We start from the raw sequence: 13,969 nt of genomic DNA on the forward strand, positions 1-13,969 counted from the left end.
GTGAGTAAATCGGTTTGGCTGAGATTAAAGTTATTAGATTAGATAAAATAAAACTTTATTAATCCCCCGGGTGGGTTCCTCCTTGGTTTTCACACAGCTGACTAAACGTCAAACAGAAAACTTATTAAACAGAAGTATGAGACAGTCGAGAATTTACACCAGTGTCTGGTTATATTTTAGATAGCAAGAAGCAGACGGCCGAGTTTATTAAACTCCACCGAGACAGCGGTGACGCTAATCAGAAGGCTAGACCGTCCAATTTCACGCCTTTAAACTTTAAAGGCGTGTTTGTGTGTGTGTTTATACAATTGCTATTATGTTTGCACTTTATGTGTAATGTTACTGACTGCAGAGATCAGTAAGATGTGTGTATTTTTTATTTATTAGTTTTATTTATTTAATATTATTTTTTAATTGAATGACTGTCTAGTAGTTCACAGATGTCGAAAAACTGAGTGTGGTAAAGCCACTGATTTTTTTTATGTATATTTCTGCAATCTGCACATTGTACTGACTTTCATTTTAATGTTTACACCAGGGTTCCTTGTCAGCACTTTATGCTCAGATGTTTGTAAGCTAAAAATAAACTATTGTGTATGTTCAAATATACTGTTGTGATTGAAGAAGTTAAATAAAAATGTCAGTCATCAATTCATGCATCACCTCATGTCATCATAACAGAGGTCTGTCTTCCAGGAAAGAACAGTTTAAAATTAATGTAATATAGTATTGGCCATACTATATGATGTATTGCTTGTCTTTGTTTAATAATACAGAAGACAAAGACCTTAAAAAAATAATCGCATCGCAATCGCAATATTGGGGCAAAAAATCGCAATTAGATTATTTTCCATAATCGTTCAGCCCTAGACAGTTTCCCAACAAAGTAAAAGCCGCACCTTTTAAAACATAATGGTTTCAGCAGTAATGCACAACATTTACTCTGAAGGCAAATGTTCTCCATTTTCAGTATGCGTAGCGATTTAAGTTTCACTACCAAGTCAGTTGTTGAGTGTTTGCGTACAAGTCGGCAACTTCCACGCAAACTACTGGTGACTTTGAAAATCCACCTGCGAGAAAAGCAATTACAAGAAGGTTTTTAATGAAGCACCCTCTCTGCCAGCAACCATTTGCCAATCAGTAGGGAAATGCACACTTTTCCTTAGCGACTGGTCTCTAGGTCTCTGTGACTGAGGCCAAACCAATCTTAGCTGGTAACTTAGCACTCCACCCTCTTGTCTAAATATAGTGAATATAGAAGAGGTGGTGGTGGTGGTCACATACACCACCTTTTCTATAGCACTGACACTGAAGCATCTATGTGTAAGCATCCATCTTCTTTATAGAGCCTGTATATGTATCGTTGACTTGAGATTGAACTCACAGATATGCGATGGGACGAGATGAAGAACTGCTTTAGAAAATCTCTTTGAAAAGATAAAAACCCATGAACATTAAAATACAAGAGGAAGGGACCGTGACTCCAAAGGTGCATTCTGGTAAGAAACATTTAATCACCATTTTGAGGCTATGACAATAATGGCATTGTGTACAACTGCAACAATGAATTCTTTTTAATGCTCTACAGCTCTGATATGCTCCCCTGAGTAGCTTTTCATCAACAGGCAGGAGCAGCTCATGTGTATTCCAACTCCTCTGTGATACCAAACAGAATGAAAAAGCCTGCTTTGTCAGGGACTTATAAATGAAAACTTTTAGAAGTGGGAGCTGTAAGATAAGCCTACGGGGCTCTTACATTATCTGGGCGACTCCTTACTCAACTCCTTAACAATAAAAATGGAAATTATTGTCCTTGTGCTTTATCTGATAACAAACTACATTTATGCTGTTAAATTGTTATTGGTGTTAAAATTATGACTTATGACTTTACAGGTCTTTTCTGAGTTCCTTAAATGTGCGTCTTGTCCAAATGTGAGACAAATAAACCCAAACTTATGTCTCAACCTACAAAAAGCTACAAATTCTGCTCTAGTATATAATGTCATTCTGTGCATGTTTTTAAAACTAGCCATTTGGATCAAAGATGGTGCTGTTATTCTGAATAGCTGTGTTAGAAATGAAATACAATGTAAGACAGGTGTTCCTGGGCTGTGCTGATGTAAGAGTGCTTAAGAAAGAAAAACTGTGACATGATTTGTTTAAAGCTGGCAAGAAAAACTACATAAAAAACAAAGATAAAGACAAGTGTGACTTACGCAGACCCAGGGATGCTTGAGGGCCTGGTCGGCAGTGATTCTTTTGGCGGGGTTAATCGTTAACATTTGATTGATCAAATTCTTGGCCTCAGGGGTCACTGTGTCCCACTCAGGAGAAGGAAACTGAAGGAAGGCGAAGAGCAGGAAGAAACATATCACTGAAAAACTGGTAAAACAAAAACTGATGTTTCCAAGCCATGATTAACTTGCTGTTGTTTAGCATTGATTAGACATTTCTATATTTAGCACATATTTAAAATTTTAACACTGGCATTCCAGCACAACTGAGCAATAAAAAATAAAAAAAAACATAGTTTGCAGAGCCCGAAGAATGCTTACGCAGATACAAGATCCAAAAAAGATGGTAGTAAAAGCTTTTCTTTTAATTGACTGTGATATTTAAATGACTGAACCAGATTTCCTACAGTGTTTGCACCTGTATTTACCCAACATGTAACAGATTAGAGCTGCAAACTGTATGATCATTTAGAAGGTGCAGCTCTCTCCTCATTGTGCATGCATTCAAAGGAGGGTAGGGAAAATTTCCAGCAAAATATATTTACAGAGGCAGGTTGAGTGAATTAAGGTTGTGCAACTTGCAACTTTTAACTCTGTAGGGCAAATATCCACACCTCTCAGGACCAGGAACAAACACAAGTCATAAGCGAGGTTGTAGCAATGAAAAGTAATACTCTAATTGCAGATTTACAGACAGCTCTTATCCATTAATAAATATAACTTTGTTTGTGCTAATCAATCGTGTCCATAAATTTTTACAGGCTATGAGCAGCTGATCAATGTTACCTCATAATAACATCCACGGCATGTGAGTAATTTGTTTATCTTTAATTTGTCATATTAAAACACTATCACAACACCCCCATGAACAGATTAGGTTAAATTGGCCTTTGTTTTCTCTCTGAGGATTAATTTGTCTTGGACACAGTTGAAGGAGCAGCACACATGTACAAACAAACAACAGTTAGCACCAGAACATACGCACATAGACAGGAAACACAATACTGTACACAAAAGTGTTGCGCAGATACCCTGCAACAACAAACGGCACATACCTTTCCAATAAGATATACATGTGCACACTCCTGTGGGGAACGGTTATTTCCCTCTTATGTCTGTATATATCATTGTAGGGTCTTTACCTTATAAACAACATACAACACCTTTAGGTGACTGTTTTTGTGATTTTAAAAAAAGTATATTTTGCTTGTTTCTCTTTAAAACATATTTGACTTCATTTGTTTTGGAACAGTCTTAATATGTGAAGTTGAGCAACGATTTGTCTGTCTTTGATGGGCAATTTCAGTGGTATAACAAAAGGGTGGAGTCAGCAGACATGTTTACTGCTAAAAGTCAAAGCAAGCTTTCAACAGACTTTTACTTCAAACATATCAGATGTCAGTTACCGATGAAAGAAAAAAGCAGAAATTCAAGGTATCTGTGTGACAGTGATGATATCCAAGAAGTGCACATTATTATAAGTGCTCGTCAGTCACTTCATATTATTGTTCATATTATGCACATTCATTAGATGTGGTTGCTTCCAATTATGTAAATTAATATGGGTAATAAATTCCTATCTCCCAGAGGACAATGACGAGAGCTGATGAATAAGCCCATTGCTCTCCCATAGTGTATCAGTTATTTTTTCTGCAGCAAGATGAAAGTTATACAATGCCGAGTAGCAAGCCATTAAAAACTAAAATTAAATTTCTAAATTACTTGCATGACAGAATTTAGAGCATGTTATTTGACAACACTTGAAGTGATGGTGTCCTGCAGAGCTCATCTCGATGCTCCGGCCTTGTAGTTACGAATACACATGAACTAATTTGAAAACAGGAAATGATCAGAGTATCACAATTAAAGTTTCATGAATTCAGGTCGAATTCCGTCACAGATGTCATGAAACTTAACTCTCATTTCCATAGATGCAGGTACAAAAACAACGCAAAACGCCTGCTCTAACCCTGAATACGCCCAAAACTATGTGTTCCATTAAAGTCCAAAGTGCTTATTGAAGCTCTAGTTAATAAGGTTTTTGTAATATTCTGAATCAAATGTAAATTCTTAAACAGTAGTTTTAAAGTAAAGACCCCCTTTTGCCTTCAGAACTGCCTTAATTCTTTGTGGCATAGATTCAACAAGGTGCTGGAAACAGTTTGAGAGATTTTGATCCATACTGATGTGACATTTCATTTCAAAGTTGCTGCAGATTTGTCGGCAGCACGTCCATGACGAATGATCCAAAAGATGTTCTACTGGATTAAGATCTGTGGAGGCTATCTGAGTACAATGAACTTATTGTCGTGTTGGAAAACAGTTTGAGATGATCTTTGTGTGCATTTTTCAACTGGAAGCAGCCATCAGTAGACACTGCGGTCATAGAGGGATGGACATGGTCGGTAACAATACTCAGGAAGGTTGTGCTCAACTGATACTAAAGTGGGCTAAAGTGTGCCAAGTATATATAACCCCATATCATTACACTTTCATCAGCAGCCTGAACAGTCGAACTTTCATGTTGTTACACCAGATCCCAACATTACCATCAGAATGTTGCAGCACAAATTGAGAGTCATCACATCATGCCACACTTTTACAATCAGTCATTGGGCAATGTTGATGAGCCTTTTTCAGTTCCAGCTTCAGTCCCTCGTTCTCAGCTGACAGGAGTGGGAACCAGTGTGGTCTCCTGCTGCTGTAGCACATGTGCTTTATGGTTCAACAGGTTTTCTGTTCAGAGATGGTCTTCTGATGGTCTACTTTGGTTATAATGAGTGGTTATTTGTTACTTCCCATCAGCCTGAAGCTGCATTTCAGTCATCATGTAACATAGAACTGGTGCTCACTGGATATTTTTCTCTTTTTCAGACCGTTATCTGTAAACCACACAGATGACTGTAAAATCCCAATAGATCAGCAGTATCTGAAAAACTTACACCAGCCCATATTCTGATGCTCAGTTTGAACTTCAGCAGGTCGTCTTGACCATGTCTACACATCTGAATGAGTTGCTGCCATATGACGGGATAATTAATTACTCACTTTAACAAGCTGTTAAATAGCCGTAGTTAATAAAGTTGCCAACAAGTGCATGTTACAGGGATATGCCTTACATAAAACAGTGGAGAATGAAATGGCTAATTCAGCTAGGAGCAGAGCTGAGTCTTTGACAGTAAAACCAAGAAAGAATCCCAACCCCAAGTTTCTGATGCTCCAGATGGAAAATAAACTTGTTCAAAAGAAGGATTACAGTATAAGAAAGGAGAAGAGGTCCCAGATTATGATTTTTTCCAAATTGGGAGATTTGATCAGATTTCAAGTACCATTTTGCACGTGGATTGGGTCAGATCCTGTAACCGCATCATCCTACAAAATTACCACACACCCTGATAATAATTGCTGTGCTATGATTTGAGCTTTTTTTTAGGAGTAAAATGATCAATTATAGAGAAATATAGAAGCAAAAAAGTACCTTTGTCAGTGTTTTTCTACTTTATGTATCCCAATAAAAGTTGCTGAATCTAGCAACAAAGTAATCTGGAGTTTGATGAGAAAGTGCTATAGAAATACATATCCTACCGAATTTTTACCATATGCAGGTTGCAGGTAATTCCACCCCCAGTGTGTCTGTTTGCACAGCCTTTATTAGTGAGCGTCATTTGTTTGTCTCTGCTGACAGTGCCTCTGGCTCTTATTTACACACTCACTTATAATTTAAATACAGGTTTTACAAGCTTTATGGTCTGATTACTAAGGAACTGTCACTTGAAAAATTATACTAACAAACCTTCAGGCATCTATCTATAGTTTAGCATAGCAAAAGCATGGACGTGCATGGAAAAAGCACTAAAAAGAGAATATCAGTTTAACTCACCAAGCGGTTGACTCTTATATAAAATACAATATTTAGGCCAAGATTGTCCCGTGTATGCTGGATCTGTTTGTTTTAAATCAGCTCTAATATGTCATAATTGTAAACGCTGTGTCTCCAGCCTGATGTTGCACTCTGGGAGGAGTTAAAAACTTAACTTGTGTTCACACAACTAGTATTTCAGTATATATTTACAAACTATATTCAAGTTTAGCCACCATCAAGGTTAAAAAATGCAACTCTGATAGCTCAGAATCCTCCAAACACGACACCAACAATCCAAAGCAGACACAGAGAGTCATAGGGATTTGTCCCTCCCTAGGAAATGTAAACATTACAAAGTCTTGTGTCGTTTGTGTAGCTGGCTGTGTCTGCAGTACACAGAAAATAAACACACAGTCAAAGTGATATTCTCCGTCCACTGACAATGCCATGCTGGAATTCAGTTCTGCACAGTGCAATCATTATTCTGCATCATAACTGTCTGCACATATGACAATACAGTTCAAAAGGAGAGGGTGGTTAATACAAGAATGTGAGTACTTACATCATAAGCACCAGCCTTAATTTGTTGGTAGAGTTTGTGTTGGTCCTCATCCCAGAATGGAGGGTAGCCCACCAGCAAGATATACAGGATCACACCTGACACACACAAATGTAAAAAATACTGTACATACACAGTTAAAAAGAAAAAAAATGTTTATTTGGGCTTATAGCAGAGTTAAGGGCATTTATCACTTAAAATGATGTGGGCTGCTGTTTATGAATCTGGCTGGTTGTGTTTCGGCCGAATATATCAAATATTTAACTAAAACTTACTGCAGGGAAAAGACTGTTACAGGAACGTTACATGAAGTTGTTGCTTAAAGATTGCAAAGTCAGATGAGTTGTGAAAGACATGGTAATGCTGTAGTGAACCCATATCTAACAAAAATGGAGAAAACAGGTCTGCTAGGAAATGACTGTGCCTACAGTCTGAAAACTTTAGGACTGACCACATGCCCATATGTCCACTGGCTTGCCATATGGGTCCTTTCTCAACACCTCTGGGGACAGATACCCCGGAGTTCCTGCAAAACCTGCAAATATAGAAAAATACAAGCATGTTATACCTATATACAGTACACAGTGTGACTTCTGATTACTACTACTACATTATGACAGGTTTCATACATCTTTCTGTGCTTTGTGCCAGCGCTGTGTTTTAAACAAATTAGCAAGCTGAGATGATCTAAACATTCAGTCTTCATCTCTTTGTGCTACTTACTCCAGCAGAACTGTGCATAAGTCTTGAGCTTCTTCTAATTTCTTTATATTCTCCTTCCAAGAAGACCATCCTTCTTGTATTTTTTTTAAAGTGGACTTGAGCAATAGCTATCCAAGTTCTTCTTTGGAGATGGTCTTCTTTTTCACTCATTTTCAGTACATTCTTTGCATTAAAGCATTCCCAAATAGTGACAGTGGAAGGCTATCAGTCATTGATTGGCCTTCCCAAAATTATCGAAACAGCGTGAGATCATCTTGACAGAGAGAATGGAACAAAAGGCAGCCAGCAGCCAACAGCCAAAGACGGGCTTTGCATGTCCTTCAAGAAGCCTGGACTGAAAAAGGTAAATAACTTACAAGAAAGCGTGCGTAAGAGATTTCAGACTATGTTGAAGAATAAGGGTGGTAATGCAAAGTTTGTTAGAATTTTGTAAACTTTGTTTTGGCATTAAATATTGTATTTCCATGTATGTTTACACATTTCAATAAATTCCAATTGTCCCAGCAAATGATAAAGATGTGAGGGTGTTGGGGGAAAACTCTGTAAAAGACCCAGGAGAAATAAAGACACAATGAGACAAGATCACTTTTTATGCTTTAACACTAGGAAGGCCCAGAGCCCAGCCATTTGGCTTTTCTACCTTTAAAACCCGGAGAGCAGCCAAATGGCTGGTAGGCTTTTAGCTAAGCTTTAGCTTCAGGCAAGTGGAAGCTAAATTGGCTAGTCATTCATATGTAAATTGGGTTGTTACCTGGGAATTCTGGAGGGAGGGGAGTGGGGGTGTGTGGATGAGGGGGTGGGGGAGCTGCTAAAAGCGGTGAGCTTCCTTTTGTTTCATCTTGATGCATTCTCAATCATCCAGGGAAACAAATCTCCAAAAGTCACCAACTTGGAGTGTTTCAGTTTGCCATCTTAGGGAGAAATCAACACACATGGGTGTATGTCCTTTGTTGCTGAGATTTATTGATAAAAACAGTACAAAAAATCAACCATTTGTACACATTTTTACAAATAATTATAAAAAGTGAGTGAGTACATTTCAACATTTTCAGCAATCACTCACAATCCTGGCACTGCCATGGTATCTGTAGTCTGCATTTACCACATGTGTATCTGTTGCAGTGAACACATCGCACAGTGGCATGATTGTTCTTGCAATGGACGACTGATCAATGCTCCACTACCAAAAGGAAGCCAAGCCCTGCCACCCTTTACAACAAAACAAGGTGTGATCACATTGATGCCACAATGGACGACTGATCAATGCTCCACTACCAAAAGGAAGCCAAGCCCTGCCACCCTTTACAACAAAACAAGGTGTGATCACATTGATGCCACAATGGACGACTGATCAATGCTCCACTACCAAAAGGAAGCCAAGCCCTGCCACCCTTTACAACAAAACAAGGTGTGATCACATTGATGCCACAATGGACGACTGATCAATGCTCCACTACCAAAAGGAAGCCAAGCCCTGCCACCCTTTACAACAAAACAAGGTGTGATCACAGGGCTTGGCTTCCTTTTGGTAGTGGACAATTGATCAGGAAGCCAAGCCAAGGTAAATGCAGACTACAGATACCATGGCAGTGCCAGGATTGTGAGTGATTGCTGAAAATGTTGAAATGTACTCACTCACTTTTTATAATTATTTGTAAAAATGTGTACAAATGGTTGATTTTTTGTACTGTTTTTATCAATAAATCTCAGCAACAAAGGACATACACCCATGTGTGTTGATTTCTCCCTAAGATGGCAAACTGAAACACTCCAAGTTGGTGACTTTTGGAGATTTGTTTCCCTGGATGATTGAGAATGCATCAAGATGAAACAAAAGGAAGCTCACCGCTTTTAGCAGCTCCCCCACCCCCTCATCCACACACCCCCACTCCCCTCCCTCCAGAATTCCCAGGTAACAACCCAATTTACATATGAATGACTAGCCAATTTAGCTTCCACTTGCCTGAAGCTAAAGCTTAGCTAAAAGCCTACCAGCCATTTGGCTGGTGGCGGGTTTTAAAGGTAGAAAGGTAGAAGCCTGGGCCTTCCTAGTGTTAACGTGCACACGGGTAAGCTGTTCAGAACAACTCACAACGTGTACAGAGGCTGGGCACTTTTTATAGGAAAGACAGTGAGAACAGGATAAGAAAATACAAAACAAATAAAATAAACAACTCCATATGTGGCGCTAGTCTCGTCAGCAGAGAGCTGGGAGAAGGCTGTGAGAGATAAAACAATCTAAAACAATATGTCCCAAAACAGTATGTCTTTGCTGAGAAAGTCTAAAAAGATAATTCTAAACTAATCTAACCATAGACAAAAGGGCATGCTTGCACATTTAAAAGAAGGTAAAGAAACATAGAATCATTTTTCCTGTAACAGAGGGCTTCCCTGAGGCTTTTGCACAGCACTGTATATCACTTTAAGCCTATCCTGTTTGCTGCATTTTTAAATGTAAACCTCAAATTTATGATGTTACATGAACATCAACAACACATCATTTGAAATGCTACAGATTAAGTTTAATAAATGATCTTTCTTACCAAACCACGCCTGCTGGTCCCCTTGAACCTCAATAGCGAGGCCAAAATCTGCAAGCTTCACCGCCGCTCCCTTCATCTTACTGGCCAGGAGCAAATTTTCTGGCTGCAATACAGAGACACAAATAATTCTTCAGAATGAAGAATACCTTTACCCTAGTGACTGATTTTATTATTATTATTTTTGTCAGACAAATCTCAAGTTAGAAAAGAAGTTATAAACTGTAATTATTATTAAATAAAGGACAAACAAATCCTCACCTTTTGGTAATCTTTGATAAATTATTTCCATTCCCCAATAGAATAAAAATAATGAATATAATAGCAGATTGGTACACTTGTACTTGAACAAACTTGTTTTATGTGATAAACATACACTTGATTAGAGGCAACAGAGATGAGCATGTGCATGACTTAGAGAAATGTCCTTTCTGTCTGGATGACTGAATGGGCCGCAGGAGCATTATGACATCTACAGTAGTAATGAGCCATGATGCTGTCAAGTTGGCTACAATGGTTTTCCCCAAAGCAAAGACCTTTTCAATCAGCTGTCACAGGATTTAACACAGCATTCTTACTCGGTCCCTCTGATGACACTATTGTGCAAAAGGTCAAGACTTGGCAAGCATAAGGATGCATCAAGTGTGTTTTAACTCATTTCCTCTTTTGCCTCTTTCCCTTATGTCACAGCTGTTTTTTAAAAAATAGATTAATCGTGTTACTTGATTATGAGTAGCAGTGTTTTATTTCAACTTGTTTCAGGTTTTTCATTCTCAACACCAGGTAAACATAATTTACAGGTTGTCTCTGTCCAAGTGGCAGTATCTACTTTTAGCCCTCTCAGACTTTAACTGGGACCAGCTTAGAGCAGTAGCTCTGCATTACTTAAAGTTAAAATACCCTCATTACTCTTGCACTGGGCCTTGATGGAGCACATTAGTTCATCCTGTGTTTGAAAAACACCATTTAAACATCATTTCCCTCTTTTAAATCAACTTTATTCTGATGGCTGCACCTTATAATCAGATCATAGATCAGCAGGCCTGTGTGGCTTCTTACAGTTAGATGTTTAACCTCCATGGCCATATTTCATTATCCTTTATTTATCCAGGTAAAAAGTCTCATTGAGATTAAAATCTATTTTTCAAGAGAGACCTGGCCAATATTAAGGATAGCCCATGTCTTAAACAGAGCATTTAGAGGAGTCTGTAGCCTGAAATTATGACTCACAGGGGTTACTTTCACATATACTGACCCCATTATTCGAAATAATAATTATGTTTAATATATATTTGAAAATGAACTGATCCTGCTTAAGCAACATTGCATGCTTGATCATGTTACTAATACTGCTCTAAGTATGAGGAATATCATCTTAACTGAAGACATGGTTCACTTCATCCTGTTAGCAATTTCTGGTTTCATGTTTCTGACATTTTAGAGTTACACCTTAATTCTCCATAGCAGCTATTCAAAATCAGAGGGGTAAACAAAGTGCACTGAAGTCTCACATTAGGCTGGTGCAGAGTGTAGTTAGTTAGAATGCAATGGAAACTGCAACGTCACATCCAGCCAGCATTCTGATCTCAACCACGTGTGAAACAAGTCCGTACAGTCTAACCTTGTTCTTCAGAAACCTGATTCATCATTTCAAGTTAAAACAACAGTTAAAATTGTCCAGGTAAAGCTTTCCCCAATTTTCCTAATTACTTCTCCAATTCAGGGTTGGATGGAGCTGGAAGCCTATCCCCACTCACACTAGGCAAAAACGTGGGGTCAACACCGCAAAGGCTGCAAGTCAGTCATAGTGACATATACAACTGCATCCTCAAACACACACATACATGCCTTTTGACTGTGGCGGAAAGTTGTACCCACGCAGGTGCAGAGAGAACATGCAAACTCCATGTGGAAACGCCTCAGAACCTTCTTGCTTTGAGGCAACAGCAGTAACCACTGCACCACGATGCCACTGCTAAAAGCTTAACCTCCCAGATGTAGCAATGCCTGTGATCAGATCCAGATAGTGTCAACTTAATCCCAGGTGTTACTGGGGTCTAATGGTGAACCTGAGCAAGGTAAATGGTGCGGCTCTGCACTCAAGACTACAAGTCCCAAGTGTCAGGCCTGACGTGTCTATGTTTGTGTGTGTGTCTGTGTTAAGGGCAGAAGTCTTTGTAGTTGTTAGCAGTCCTCAGTGCCTCATAACTGGACAGATGGATGGATGGGTGGATGTCAGAAGCTTGTACCAGCCGTCGCTGGGCTCTTAGTCCGTTTCTTCTCATCTGTCAGTCTATCCCTCCCTGTGTAGTTTTCCACCCCTCCCCTCCTGCTACCCCCACCCCACAACCCACCCAACAGGGCAGAGCTGAAATAATGGGAAAAAGAGACCAAAAAGAGGGCAAGTAAAAGCAACAGAAGAACAGAGGGACAGACAGATAGATAGATAAATGGGGGGTGGCATAATCAGTCCCTACTCTGGTGCTGCAGCAACCGGGTGACCTCACCCTATAGTTACCATGACAACCCAGTCTGCCACCAGCTGACAGCACTCAACTCTTTCTCTCGAATTCTTGTTTTCCCTTGAGCGAGTGGCCCTTCTAGGATGACAGAGAGGCGAAAAATATGACATGCGTCTGCGAGTGAGGTCACACCTCTCCGTGGCACACTTCAATGCCATTATTGGTATTTTTATGGCTCGAATGCAGGTACTGCATTCAGCAGCTCTATCCCCTGGATGCTCTTGTGGGTAAAAAACAAAACAAAAATAAACAAAATCAGAGTATTTCCTACAGGGAGTGCAGAATTATTAGGCAAGTTGTATTTTTGAGGAATAATTTTATTATTGAACAACAACCATGTTCTCAATGAACCCAAAAAACTCATTAATATCAAAGCTGAATGTTTGTGGAAGTAGTTTTTAGTTTGTTTTTTAGTTTTAGCTATTTTAGGGGGATATCTGTGTGTGCAGGTGTGCATAATTATTAGGCAACTTAACAAAAAACAAATGTATACCCATTTCAGCGTGTCAGGCTACATTTCACTGTGTGTTATACTTGTATAACTATGCATGTGACAAATAAAGAACCTTGAACCTTGAACCTTCAATTATTTATTTTTACCAGTGAAACCAATATAACATCTCCACATTCACAGATATACATTTCTGACATTCAAAAACAAAACAAAAACAAATCAGCGACCAATATAGCCACCTTTCTTTGCAAGGACACTCAAAAGCCTGCCATCCATGGATTCTGTCAGTGTTTTGATCTGTTCACCATCAACATTGCGTGCAGCAGCAACCACAGCCTCCCAGACACTGTTCAGAGAGGTGTACTGTTTTCCCTCCTTGTAAATCTCACATTTGATGATGGACCACAGGTTCTCAATGGGGTTCAGATCAGGTGAACAAGGTGGCCATGTCATTAGTTTTTCTTCTTTTATACCCTTTCTTGCCAGCCACGCTGTGGAGTACTTGGACGCGTGTGATGGAGCATTGTCCTGCATGAAAATCATGTTTTTCGTGAAGCATGCAGACTTCTTCCTGTACCACTGCTTGAAGAAGGTGTCTTCCAGAAACTGGCAGTAGGACTGGGAATTGAGCTTAACTCCATCCTCAACCCGAAAAGGCCCCACAAGCTCATCTTTGATGATACCAGCCCAAACCAGTACTCCACCTCCACCTTGCTGGCGTCTGAGTCGGACTGGAGCTCTCTGCCCTTTACCAATCCAGCCACGGGCCCATCCATCTGGCCCATCAAGACTCACTCTCATTTCATCAGTCCATAAAACCTTAGAAAAACCAGTCTTGAGATATTTCTTGGCCCAGTCTTGACGTTTCAGCTTGTGTGTCTTGTTCAGTGGTGGTCGTCTTTCAGCCTGTCTTACCTTGGCCATGTCTCTGAGTATTGCACACCTTGTGCTTTTGGGCACTCCAGTGATGTTGCAGCTCTGAAATATGGCCAAACTGGTGGCAAGTGGCATCTTGGCAGCTGCACGCTTGACTTTTCTCAGTTCATGGGCAGTTATTTTGCGCCTTGGTTTTTCC

General features: G+C 39.5%; 1 protein-coding gene across 18 annotated transcripts in view; it reads right to left on the reverse strand.

Annotated features, from left to right (window-relative positions):
• The window catches only part of camk2g2 (calcium/calmodulin-dependent protein kinase (CaM kinase) II gamma 2), an 86,734-nt gene that overhangs the window by 22,290 nt on the left and 50,475 nt on the right, over positions 1-13,969 (reverse strand). For all 18 annotated transcript variants that reach the window (XM_080869149.1, XM_080869159.1, XM_080869148.1 and 15 more), the window contains exons 7-10: positions 9,922-10,024; positions 7,107-7,190; positions 6,659-6,753; positions 2,217-2,339 (exon numbers count right to left, since the gene is read on the reverse strand). In XM_080869149.1, the coding sequence (XP_080725275.1) occupies positions 2,217-2,339; positions 6,659-6,753; positions 7,107-7,190; positions 9,922-10,024 (405 nt within the window). The remainder of the gene's footprint in view (positions 1-2,216; positions 2,340-6,658; positions 6,754-7,106; positions 7,191-9,921; positions 10,025-13,969) is intronic.

Source organism: Rhamphochromis sp. 'chilingali' (assembly GCF_963969265.1).
Source record: "Rhamphochromis sp. 'chilingali' genome assembly, chromosome: 20".
Taxonomy (NCBI): domain Eukaryota; kingdom Metazoa; phylum Chordata; class Actinopteri; order Cichliformes; family Cichlidae; genus Rhamphochromis; species Rhamphochromis sp. 'chilingali'.